Consider the following 12,924-nt stretch of genomic DNA (forward strand, 5'->3'; position numbering starts at 1 on the left):
CTATTGTGGTACTTTGTAGCAAGGGAATGAGAAAGTGGCGTGTGCTGTTGGTAACGAATGTAAAGTTTTCCCAGGCATTAAAGAAACCTACATAACTGTTACATACGCTCTCAGTGTATTATTCAAAATGCTTTTATGTTCGTTAAAACCAAAAACTGTTTCAAGCAAACCTTTTAAATTACTCAGTACAAGCCACTTTTAGGGAATAATGAAGATATTAAGGAACAATGAAAGCACAATACAAAGCCTACAAATGTAAAGACCATTTTTAATGTCCAGGTGACTTCGGTACAAAATATTTAATTTGAGGAAGTGTCAACAAGCAGACTGTATTATCATAATATTGAAAGCAATTGCTCTATCCTTTAAATGTCACAATTAAATGGGAAGAAAGACAACTATGTAGGTGGAATTAAAATGAAAATGTCCATGCTGAGCATTGCTGACAGAACAAGCCAGGTTTCTGAAGAGTACATTTGGCTATTCCACACTCAAGAATTTCCTCTTTTTGGCAGTGCGCACGTAAGAGTGGTGTCGCCATTCAACATCTGCGGTATTCTCGTTCTCTAGTGTGCCAAGCTTGATCATGTACACTGAAAGATAAAATACAAGATATGAATGAAGAGCAGAGTCCAAAATTAGTGCCCATTCTGCATTAATATCAATTAATCTAAAACCAAAAAACAGAGTTGCTTACATTTCATTTCAAATCTGGGTCCAACCTCTGACAACTCAACATTCTTATGGTCGGTTTTCTTGTAGGTGTGGTGCCTGCAATATACAAAGTAATTTCAAAGTCATCAAAACTAAACTTCTTAAACTGATTTTGCTCAAAACCTTTACTAAAGCAGTTAGCACCACCACTAACCTGAAAGAGATGAAATCATCTGTATTTGCGAACGTGATAACACGTCTACTATCCTCTTTGGGTACAGGAAACAGATACTTAAGGATGTTGGACACCTACAGAGAAAAACATTTTTTGCTTTAAGTCCATTACTAAACAAAGTAATTATTCAGATCAGTCAGAGATTATAAAGCTTTTCTGATATTTAAATAATCCTCAGTAAAGCATAGTCTCTTTCTCTATATAATTACATATGACAAGACAATGATAATGTTGATTATTTTAAAACAGGAACTTGAGTGTCAAATACTATACACTACTGTTCAAAAGTTGAGGTCGGTAAGATTTTTAATGTAAGACACCAAGTCACCAAAACTGCATTTATTTGATCACAAATACAGCAAAAAAGAAACGTGAAATATTATTACAATTTAAAACGGTTTTATATTTTAAAAGTGCCCTATTATGCTTTTTTACATTTTCAACTTTCGTTAGATGTAATGTTGATGTTTAAGCATGAAAAATGTCTGCAAAATTACAAAGCAAAAAGGATGTGACTCTCTATACCAGTAAGCACTGCTTCTGAACTTCCTGAAATGCCTTGATTATAGGCTGCGTCCGAAAACGCACACTTCCCTATTTTATAGTAGACGAAAAAGTGGCGAAGTAGTACTTTTCAGTCGGCCGAAACTTTACTTTATAAAGTTTTAAATATGGATATTTTTCTTACACAAACGCATCGATTCGCTTCAGAAGGCCTTTATTAAAGGGTTAGTTCACCCAAAAATGAAAAATTCTGTCATTAATTACTTACCCTCATGTCGTTCGACACCCGTAAGACCTCCGTTCATCTTCGGAACAGAAACGAAGATATTTTAGTTGAAATCTGATGGCTCTGGATCTGATGGCTGTACATAGTGATGACGATTTCAAAACAAGGCATCATGAAGCTTCGAAGCGTTATGAATCAGCGAGCCGATTCATGATTCGGATCGCGTGTCAAACCGCCAAACTGCTGAAATTTGGCGATTCAAACCGCTGAATCGACTCGCTGATTCATAACGCTTCGAAGCTTCATGATGCCTTGTTTTGAAATCGTCATCACTATTTAAGTCGTTATTTAGGGTTTTTTTGCGCACAAAAACTATTATCGCCGATTCATAAAGTTATTTTAGAACCACTGTAGTGAGATGGACTTTGTAACGACGTCTTTAGTACCTTTTAAGGGTCTTGAGAGTGAACCGTGCCATTGTGCCAATGGAGGCCTTTCAGAGTCATCAGATTTCAACTAAAATATCTTCATTTCTGTTCCGAAGATGAACGGAGGTCTTACGGGTGTCGAACGACATGAGGGTAAGTAATTAATGACAGAATTTAAATTTTTGGGTGAACTAACCCTTTAACACCCCGGAGCCGCGTGGAGCACGTTATTTGACGGACAGATGCACTTTTTATGGACTTCAAAAACAGAGCCACTATTAATGCAATTCTAATGCTTGGATTAGCCTGGCATTTTGTAATATAACTCTTTTTTTTATTCGTCGAATAGAATTTTATTCGTCTGAAAGAAGAATGTCATATACACCTAGGATGACTTGAGGGTGAGTAAATTATGGGCTAATTTTCATTTTTGGGTGAACTATCCCTTTAATGCTAACGAAAAGCAATAAAAGTTTTTCAGGAAGAGTGTTTTTAGCTTGTTTATTTTCATATAAAAATATGGCATCCAGTTGCTTCAAACAATGGTATAAAGCTCTTCAAAACATCATTCTATGTAAATTGTGATAATCGGAACTAATCATCACAATTACAATTTTAAGGGAATAATCAACAGTTATGTTTTTTGTCATAACCGTGCAGCCCTACTTGCAGTTATGGTGACATTTCTTGCAGGGGTCGACCAATCACAACACATTGGTCCAGCCAACCAATCAGAGCAAATTACGCATTACTTATTTACACTGTTAAAAGAGTTGGATTCTCATGCTAAACAGTGTCAACATTAAAAAAAAATTGTTAGAAGTATGACCCCCCCCCCCCCCGAGTATGGCTCTGTATGATGTCATAAAGGGCGGAATTCCTTGTATGTGCACTTCTCCCGGAAGAAAGCGTGTACACATCAACCGTCGGCAGCACTGTCATTTTGTTTTTAGACCACAAAATCTACAATGTCACTAAAGAACTGTGTTTTTGGTTGTGAGGGAAAGATAACCTTGTTCCGCTTCCCAAAGAATCCAGCGTTAAGAAAACTGGCATTGGATGTTGGATGCTGTTTGTTTTTCCGGAGCAGCAACAGAGTTCTGCAAGTGTGTTTGTTTGCGATGAGTGAAACTGCATAAAATGTCTGTTTTGTAGGCAATCGGCGAGTAAGTGCATATAATGTAAACACGAATGTATAGTGAATCGAAAGTTATCCAGGGATAATGCCATGATGTATTTTGTGTGTGTGTGTCATAGGTGTGTGTGCTTGTGACTCTTTAGCTCCGCCCACTGCACGCCTCCATGAGTTCGGCTGTCTTTGGAAAGTATCAGTACAGCGTATCTGGGTTTTTTTTTTTTATCAGATAAAAATAAAATACTCTTCAGAGTTATGAAGGATGCAGTACTACTCTATACACACTCAAGATTAACATGAGATTGGAAGAAACTGTGTGTGTTATGTAGGTACCCTTTAACATTCAAGCTTGAAAACCTATTTTAGTAGACCCCAAAAACAAAATCAAGACTTTGAAAAGGGAGGACTTTGAAATAGGTCCTCTTTAATACATTTTAAAATTCAGTTTATATCTGTGATGGCAAAGCTGAATTTTCACTCCAGTCTTCAGTGTCACATGATCCTTCAGAAATCATTTTAATATGCTTATTTCCTGCTCAAGAAACATTTCTTATCATTATAAATGTTGAAAATAGTTGTGCTGCTTAATATTTTTGTGGAAACCGTAATACATTTTTTAGAATATAGAATACAGTTTAAAAGAACAGCATTTATTTGAAAAATAAATATTTTTCAAACACTATAAATGTCTTTACTGTCATTTATCAATTGTATGCATATTTACTGAATAAAAGTATTATTATTGTTTAAAACCCCAAACATTTGAATGATAGTGTAGGTGAGAAACTGACTTTATTATTGTTTCTAAGGACATTATTTCCTTTATATCTCACCCTTCGGCCAAGACGTGACGTGAAGTTGTGGAAGATGAGGTGAGGGTAGGCCTCGGACATGGTGCCAATGTCTGGTACATCATGTCTCATTACCACATTATACAATGTGAAGTAGGCTGTCGGCCCAAAAGGAAGGTGACAAACCACCAAACCATCTAAAGAAGAAAGAGACATAAATAAAATAAAAATACCTAGAGTGAAAATTGCCCATTAAACTGGATATGAAAGTAGAGAGACTGGCTTTCACTCTACATCAAATGCTGACACACTTTGGACACACACTCAAATATGCATATCCAAAATAGACACGCATGAAAACTGTAAAAGTTCATACCTGGCTGGCCTCTGGTCTCGTGCACTATGACAAGGTCACTGACATTATTAGCTTTGCACGCATGTACTAATGTTTTAACTTCATGGTTTCCTCTGTTCATACGCTGGGCCCCAGGAAACATCAGCTTCATTTCCTGCAAAACAAAAATGTAAATAAACCACAAACACTGCTCATGGTTGAAGATGAAGACGGTTTCCCTTACGTTACCATGCACATGATGAACATACAAAACATCACATTAGAGTAGACAAAGTAAAACTTCTGCATGGCAACAAGCATTCATAATAGTGCTGGGTAAAAAAATATTGATTTCTCAATTTAAATCAATTCTCATTTTAATGAACAGATATCGATTCTTAAATCCCCAAAATCGATTAGTCATCCTGTTTTCAGTTGATGAATGAACGTAACTTTGTGGAGTCCCTCTCATCCAATAAATCACAATAATCTTTGTGCTTTGTTACTTTTGATAAAATACAAAGTCTCAGATTTCAAATTACGTCCATTTTATTACGAAATTTAAAAGATATATATATACCGTTTTGACACTGTTTAATGTGGTGTGACAGATCAGTAGAGCAGCTCAGCTCAAAAGAGCACATTAACTGATCATCTCCTCCGCTACAATACCAGTTACAACGCGAAATAAACACGAATGAACGTCTGAAGGTATGTTAAAAGATAGAGTACAAAGCACTGAAATCTTTATCTCGTCACGTTATCGATCAGTGTTTCGCGGAAAGACGTCAATAAAACAGCTTGTGAGCTTTAGTCACATTTACCTCAGAAAAACTATTCAGTGTCCATAAACTCATTAGTCAGCTAGAAAAAAATTACTCAAGAGAGGAGCATTTTGATAAATATATGCAGCACATTACATAGCCTGAATTTAATCGAAATTATAATCGAGTCGAAAGCTTGTAAATGGAAATCTAATCGTGAAATTTGTGTCCAGCCCTAATTCATAATGTCAAATGTAAATAATAAGATTTAACAAACTTTGGCAAACATTTTGAGTCTGGAGCTGGGGTCTCTGGATGTTGTGACCATAATTTTGGGGTCTTCCACTCCTGCCCACTTGTACTCATCATCCATATGAGAGCTAACACCTATATAATAAAAAAAAAATTATGTATATGGCAGCAGACAAAAATATATATATGGCAGCAGACAAAACAGCATTCTGATATAAGTGACAGAATAAAACTCACCTTCTCCACCCTCATCATCAAACTCCACAAGTTTCTGTAATTCTAATGCTTCTTTCCGAACTTCAGTGGGTAAAAGACGATTTTCTGCAAAAGATAAGAATAGAACAAATATTACAACCTCCAAATATATCAGATAATTTGACTGAATTGGTTATCTATCTGAAGTCTCACCATCTAAAGCAGATTTCAGCTTCTGTTTTTTCTCTTCAATAGTGCGCAGTCTGTCCTCCTGGGCCTTCCTGTACAGGTACTCCTTTCTCAGTCTCACCTCTCGGCGCAGCTACATCACAAAATACAGTTCAGAAACAATATGAACTGTAGGAAATGCACTGATCAAAAGTTAGGGGTCTGTAAGAGTTATGTTTTTAAAGAAGTCTTATATGTTCACCTAACTGTAATATTGTGAAATTTTACAAATTAAAACTGTAGTTTATATATATATAAAATGTAATTCATTGCTGTGATGGCAAAGCTGAAGTTTTAGCAGCCATTAACCACAGTCTTCAATTTCACATAATCCTTCAGAAATCGTTCTAATATGCTTATTTGCTGCTCAAGAAACATTCATATCAGTGTTGAAAACAGATGTGCTCCTTAATATTTTGTGGAAACTGTGATACAATTTCGAAAAAAATGGAAAGATCAACATTTATTTAAAATAGAAATCTTTTGTAACATTATAAATGTATTTACAGTCACTTTCAATCAATTTAATGCATCCTTGTTGTGAAGTAAAAAAGAAAAGAAAAAAAACTTACAGACCCCCATATTTGACTTGCACAAGAGAAGTAGTTGTAAGCACCGTAATTACTAAGAAATGCCAAGTAATGAACAAACCTTAGAGTCGAAATCAAAGACAGTGTATTTTAATTATTTTAAGACACTCACTCATCATCACAACCTCTTCAGAGAACATTCAATTCACAAAACATTTGGAGAAACTGCTTAAAATACTAACACACTATTGTAGAGTTTTGCAAGTGATTTTTCTATTTTCATACTGGGCGGGTAAATAATCACACTGTTAATGTGTGTTCATCTATCCATCGCACTTCATTATGGAGTTTGATCACACTACAACAACACAGGAAAGAAATGACTAGTTCGATAAACTACTGTTCTTTATATCGCGTTAAAAGATTTACAAGCAAACGTCAAATACGTCTAACAATTTGAGAATATTATATGTACAAATATATTGTACTTACCATTTTGAACAACTACACGTGACAATTCAGCCTTACGGTCTACTACCATCACGACTTCCTGTTGGACAATCCGCACATCCAATCATTGGCACCGAACAAGAGTGACACTGTCTTTCAAAATAAAAGTTCACATATGTGCATCCGGCGGTCAGAGTGCGGCACAGCACGGGGTCTGGGTCTGTAATTAATCGTTAGGAAAAGTAATTTGCTAATAATAAAATATGATTTAATAGAGTATACAATACAGTTCAAATGTTAAAAGAAATGTATACTTTTATTCAGCAAGGATACATCAAATCGTACAAATCGACAATAATTGTAGTAATAATGTTACAAAATATTTATACTTTCTATTCATCAAAGAATCCTTAAAAATCGTATCACTGTTTCCACAAAAATATTATAGGCAGCACAACTGTTTTCAACATTGATAATAAGGAATGTTTCCACAGAAATATTATAGACCCCTAAGACCCAGGAAAACAAAGCCTTTTGAATCTAGTATTTTTTTTATTTACGTCATTACATTGTTTAGTCATTACATTGTTTAGTCATTACATTGTTTAGTCATTACATTACTTTAGAGCATAATAAACAAATGGGAATTATTATTATTATTATTTCTTTGAAAAATTATATTTGTATATAGCTTTGTCCTCATAAGTGGACACTGGGACATGACATGAAATTACATGTAGGCCCTATAGGCAAAAAAAATAAAATAAAAATATCGTTCACCAATCAATTTTCAGGTTTACATTTTTTTTTTAAACAAACTTTGTTTATTAAAGATGATTCTCAACTGTTATTTGTTAAATTATACTTTATGCAATATGTGGGTAAAATGGCAATACATGCGTTTTCCCATTCAATGCAATCTATACACTGTATCTAATTTGCATATATAGTAGACTGTACCTAGTGCATGACACATACTAATGTGTTCTTGGAGCAACATGTAATGAAACAAGAAGTGTAATAATGGTTGGTAACCATACCAAGTGTAGTAATAGTTGGCAACATTTTCATAATAATATCTCATATTTTATAAGAACGTTGATGTGTAATTTCTTTATTCTTTATGTCCCCAAAATGCCTAATAAACATGATTTAAGTCCCGGTGTCCTCTAAACTGAGGAAATCAATGCCCTGTTTTGTAACAGAAAGTCATATTTTGATTAGAAACCCCATAACATTTTCCTCAGATGTTGATTCATGACAAACAATTTGAAAAGTAGTCAGATTTAAATGATAATTACAAAATATTATCATTTTCCATAAGAGTGTGTTCCCTGTAGTTAGTTTCCTTGGTTGGTAATTAGTTCTACACACCTGTTCCATTTTATCTAGATTCTCCCCATGTATTTTGGTTCTGAGTCAGCTAATTTCTCCTGCAATCTCCTGATATTGTGGATTTAATAAAGATTGTGTTTGTGGCCTACTCCTTTAGTTATGTGCATTATAGCCACTTCCGCCGGTTTCACACTGCACGCGTTAGCAGGGCGTAAGCATCGCAGGAGCGGAGCGTATGGAGTGCGGGAGCCGCGCGCACCCTTTGTGCTTTCACACTGGCAGCGTTTGTCGCGCGCAGCTGAACTGCGGCTTGTATATTGCAAATACAGACGAATATCGTCCATTGTCCAGAGGTGGACAGTAACTAAGTACATTTACTTGAGTACTTTACTTAAGTACACTTTTTGAGTATCTGTACTTTCCTTGAGTAGTATTGTTTCTGGAAACTTATGACTTTTACTTCACTACATTTGAAAGACAAATATCGTACTTTTTACTCCACTACATTTTTATCAAGGCCCTCGAAGTAGAAAGTCGTAGCTGCTTTGAAAGTCAGTGGATGATTTGTTTTCTTCTTTAAAACGGGATTTGTTTTTTTTTTGCAGACAGCCTATCAGTAATCACTCTTGTAGGATCACATGAAGTTCAATGATTTCCAAGTATTTTTTGAACACCAATCAATTGATGGCAAAATAGAAGGCGGCAGTTCCCAGACGCAGTGCGCGCAACCATAGTCATACTTAAAAGTTAAAATTCAGAAGAGCAGACGTGGATAAGTCTGAAAAAGTGTGACGACACGAAAGTGCACACAGAAAGCTGCCTCTCAGACGCCAGACCACAAGTACTGAATTTTAGTCTATTGAATCTACTAAAATCTTATTATAGTCAATTAAAACTAGACTAAAACAATTCAGATGCCTAAAATGTTGTAGTCAAAAGACTGACTAAAACGAAATCAAAATTTGCTGTGGTATGAAGTATGGTTGGTCAAATGATTTTTATTGATTTACCCGCCAAGTTGCCATAGCTTTGTGGATACAGCGCTAACGCATAGCTAACGTTCCACAATAATGTTAGTTAGCATGCAAAAACGACATAGTTGGGCTAATAATGTTAACTGAACTCCTTTCAGAAATATGTTTTTACATAATCCTGTCAAATAAACACAATGTAGAAACCTTTCTTTTCTAGTATGATTTTGACTTTGATAAGAGCTTTGTAACTTTTAAACAAGTATTTAAATGAGTTCAAGGTATGCTGGCATGTCAGATGGAGCATGACTGGCTTAAATCATGATGGAACAGTGGATTCATACAACAATGCAACGATAATAAAATAATCGTTTACTTTTACTTTTGATACTTAAGTACTTTTAAAAGCAAGTACTTCTGTACTTTTACTTAAAGGTGAACTGTGTAGGATTTTTGCAGTAAAATATCCAGAAACCACTAGGCCAGTGTTATATATTTTGTTCAGTTGAGTACTTAGAATATCCCAAATGTTTCCAACTATTTGTAAATCGTGAGAAATTGCTATTTTAACCGAGGAACCGGGACGTGTGAGCTATGCGTGTGAGGGAGACGCCTGTCGATTGCGTCATATCTGCGTCACCCTCGGTTTCCGGTTTTATTCAGTGAAACACTTTACTCTCACTGCAGTGTGAACAAGTGTCATAGCAGCCGCCGAGCGACCATCATAACTTCCTTTTCAACACACCCAGATATTTCTAATACGATAAACAGAGTTGCGATACCTCATACTCATGATTGGAAGAGAGGAAGTGGCGATTATGCCATAATAACAGTCCCGCTCTTCAATCGCTCCTGCGGCCTTGCTCAGCTCCACAACACTCGGTCCTGCTCTGCTTCACTACAGTAATATTTATAATCGCATACATGAACATGATTTCTGCCCGAGTCCTATCTGACTCTTTTCCACCGGCTGTGAGGTGAAGACCACATGTCCCAAGATTCTGCGCTCAAACGTGGCGTCATCAAACTACGCCTTTGTTTTGAACAGGCGACCTCTAGACGGAAAAGTTACATAGTGTAGCTTTAAGTAAAAATCTATCTTTACAACTTTCACTTGTAATGGAGTATAATTTAACCAATAGTACTTTTACTTTTACTCAAGTAATGGAGTTGTGTACTTTGTCCACCTCTGCCATTGTCACCTTTCCCGGTGTTCTCCCCCGACCCCTGTCTGTCTCGTGCATTGATTTATGATGGGCAGCATGCTTTCTCCATTATCTAATATATATATATACATGATAAGTACATGATAAAAGTAACCTTTAAAGTTAAGATAAGCCTCTAGTTTTAATCATTTAAACGGACCTTTCAAGTTTGGGCATAAACTTCTGGCAGTGTTGTGTTTTCGTGTATTTTATAAAAAATTTCACAGGGCTGGATGTCATATGGTGATTGTGAAAAACACGGTACACTTCACTACATGTTTTCATGGTGGAATGTGTTATTTTGCATGTTAATCAGGTCAATTTTAATCAAAACAATATACTGTGGCTTTAAATCAGCGTGAGCAGCGCGGCAAAAATAGACTCGGCGCCGAAACGATCTCGGCACTGCTGCTCCTGCTACGCTCTGCCGCGCCGCCTCTGCGTGCAGTGTGAATGCTCTAATCTGTTTATATGGGCGTCGAAAAAAATACGCCCTGCCTACGCCCTGTTAAGGTAAGGTAACGCCTGCAGTCTGAAACCGGCGTGACACTGAAGACTGCTGAAAATTCGGATTTGCAATTGTATTTTAAAACAGTGCAATAGAAAACGGTTTAAATTGTTTTTACTGTATTTTTGATCAAATAAATGCAGCCGGGGTGAGCTTTAGAAGCATAAAATATATGTGTAAACTTTTAAACAGTAGTGTAGCCTACATTTGAAAATAACTGAAAATGGATAGAAACAATGAAGAAGAAACAAACAAAAAAAACATGTTTCATATATAATTAATAAATAGTGCAATACCCCATGTGCTAAAGACAGCAAGTTTACAATAGATTGTGAAACATTTTAAGAAATTGTTCATGAAATTATTCACTTATGACTACTGTCTGTGTTAAGAGAAGTAAAAGACATGTTCCTTCTAAATGTGTTTGTGGCGAGTTATTTCCTGTATGTGTTTCCTCTTCTAGAACCTTTAAAGACCAGTACATCCACAGACTTATACCACAGTCTGTTTTCAGCCATCATGAATCTAATAACAGCATTTCTGCTAATGATCCTAATAGGTAAGGTCAATACACGCAAACTTAGAGTAGCCTAAATTAATACAAACTACCATCTCACAGAGGAAAAACATACATCTTTTTCTCCACAGGACACAGCACATCTGATTATCTACACTCAATCACCTGCCCCTATGAGAATAGGAATATATCTCAGAACAGAAGGGTGTGGTGCAAAAGAGATGTCCAGGATGAAAACTGCTGTACGGGCTTCTCATTCCGGCCAGGCATCAGTGTTTTGGAGGACGGCAATTTACAAGTGCAAGATGATGGAAAGGCCTTCACCGTCTCCGTACAGACACTCGCACAAGGGAATGGAGTCTACTGGTGTGGGTTCATGACTGAAGACAAGGTCATTGTTAAACTGGCCGAGGATTACTTTGGTAAGATGGAAATGCTCTCTATTTCTCTTTAGATGGTTTCCTCAGCACTATGTGTTAAGCAATACTTTCAGCATATTTAAATTTTCTTTATTTGAAATATTTTTAATTCCTAATATTAAACACATCATGCAAAGATAAAGTGTATTAATCTACGTTACAGCTGAATTTAACTTTGTTTGGTCCATTCTCCGCTGGATTTTATTTATTTTGCTTCCTTTGGTGGCCATCTCGACTCACATTTATTTAAACAGTGAGTGCTCACACAATCCACCTTAGTTTATCATCACATTATACTGAAAAACACTTGAGCTTTGAAGAAGTCTAACCTCTTTGTTTACATGTTCGGTTTTGCTGACCATAGGGAAACATGGCGATGCAAAGGTAAGAGCGCACTGTATAAAAATATCCAGCACCTTCAACTTTTAAAAACCTAAAACCTGTTGCTGCCTTAGATTTTTGAATATAATCAAATTAGCTGTACAAGTAAATTATATTAAACTGACTGAACTTAGAAAAGAAAAGTTGAAATTGGTTATTGTAAAAAATATGTTGTCTTGACTTTTTGATTTTAATTAAATATTTTTAACTGAAACCTTTCATTTTGCAGACAACATAAGTAATGAAGTCTGACGCCAAAGAAAGGAGGAATGAGGAAGTCACATTTACTGAAGAATAAAGAAAATATGGTTGAACGTCAGCCAAGCCGTCGGCTGTAAATGTACATTTTCTAGTGTTTTTTAAAAGTTCAAAATAGCAGCATGACTACATTTAACACTCAATATTTAAAATAAAAATAGGTTATAATTGTGTTCTGCTTGTTATGTAAATGAACATACAATGTAATGCTTATAAAAAACATTATTGCTATTGCATTTGTCATTCATGTAAAAGTTAAACTGCTCCGTTTGGAAAATTGTTTTTTTTTTTTTAAATGTGTATGTTTTACTGTTTTTAATAATATGCCAGCACATATGAATGTGTTTTCTTAATATACTGTAAAATAAACAAATGTCATTTGCCACATTGTGTACTAATGTAACCTATAAAGCATCAATAAACAATGTATAACACAATTTTGATGTAAGAATACATATATAATAAACATTGCGGAAGCTAAAGTGTATCTGCGAGTTGACCAAAGTCCGCCGTCTTTGCTAACTTACTTTGATTATTAGTACAAGTAAACAACTTAAAAACAAGTGACAATTACGAAATAGCCACGCTGAAAAAAAAAGGAAAA

The 12,924-nt window shown here is 35.6% G+C and overlaps 2 protein-coding genes across 2 annotated transcripts; one reads left to right on the forward strand and one right to left on the reverse strand.

Annotated features, from left to right (window-relative positions):
• Positions 1–115: 115 nt before the first annotated feature.
• imp4 (IMP U3 small nucleolar ribonucleoprotein 4) lies at positions 116–6,843 on the reverse strand. The gene is made up of 9 exons (XM_079814685.1): positions 6,769–6,843; positions 5,732–5,840; positions 5,561–5,644; positions 5,349–5,458; positions 4,350–4,482; positions 4,016–4,170; positions 869–963; positions 698–771; positions 116–593 (listed from the first exon to the last, which is right to left on the reverse strand). The coding sequence occupies exons 1-9, from the start codon at positions 6,769–6,771 to the stop codon at positions 481–483; spliced, it is 876 nt and encodes a 291-aa protein (XP_079670811.1). The 5' UTR covers positions 6,772–6,843; the 3' UTR covers positions 116–480.
• A 3,772-nt stretch (positions 6,844–10,615) lies between these two features.
• On the forward strand, positions 10,616–12,707 carry LOC307125911 (uncharacterized protein). The gene is made up of 6 exons (XM_079816144.1): positions 10,616–10,750; positions 11,209–11,304; positions 11,394–11,684; positions 11,845–11,934; positions 12,046–12,065; positions 12,292–12,707. The coding sequence occupies exons 2-6, from the start codon at positions 11,265–11,267 to the stop codon at positions 12,298–12,300; spliced, it is 450 nt and encodes a 149-aa protein (XP_079672270.1). The 5' UTR covers positions 10,616–10,750; positions 11,209–11,264; the 3' UTR covers positions 12,301–12,707.
• Positions 12,708–12,924: the final 217 nt, after the last annotated feature.

This window comes from Gobio gobio, assembly GCF_949357685.1.
Source record: "Gobio gobio genome assembly, chromosome: 4".
NCBI lineage: Eukaryota > Metazoa > Chordata > Actinopteri > Cypriniformes > Gobionidae > Gobio > Gobio gobio.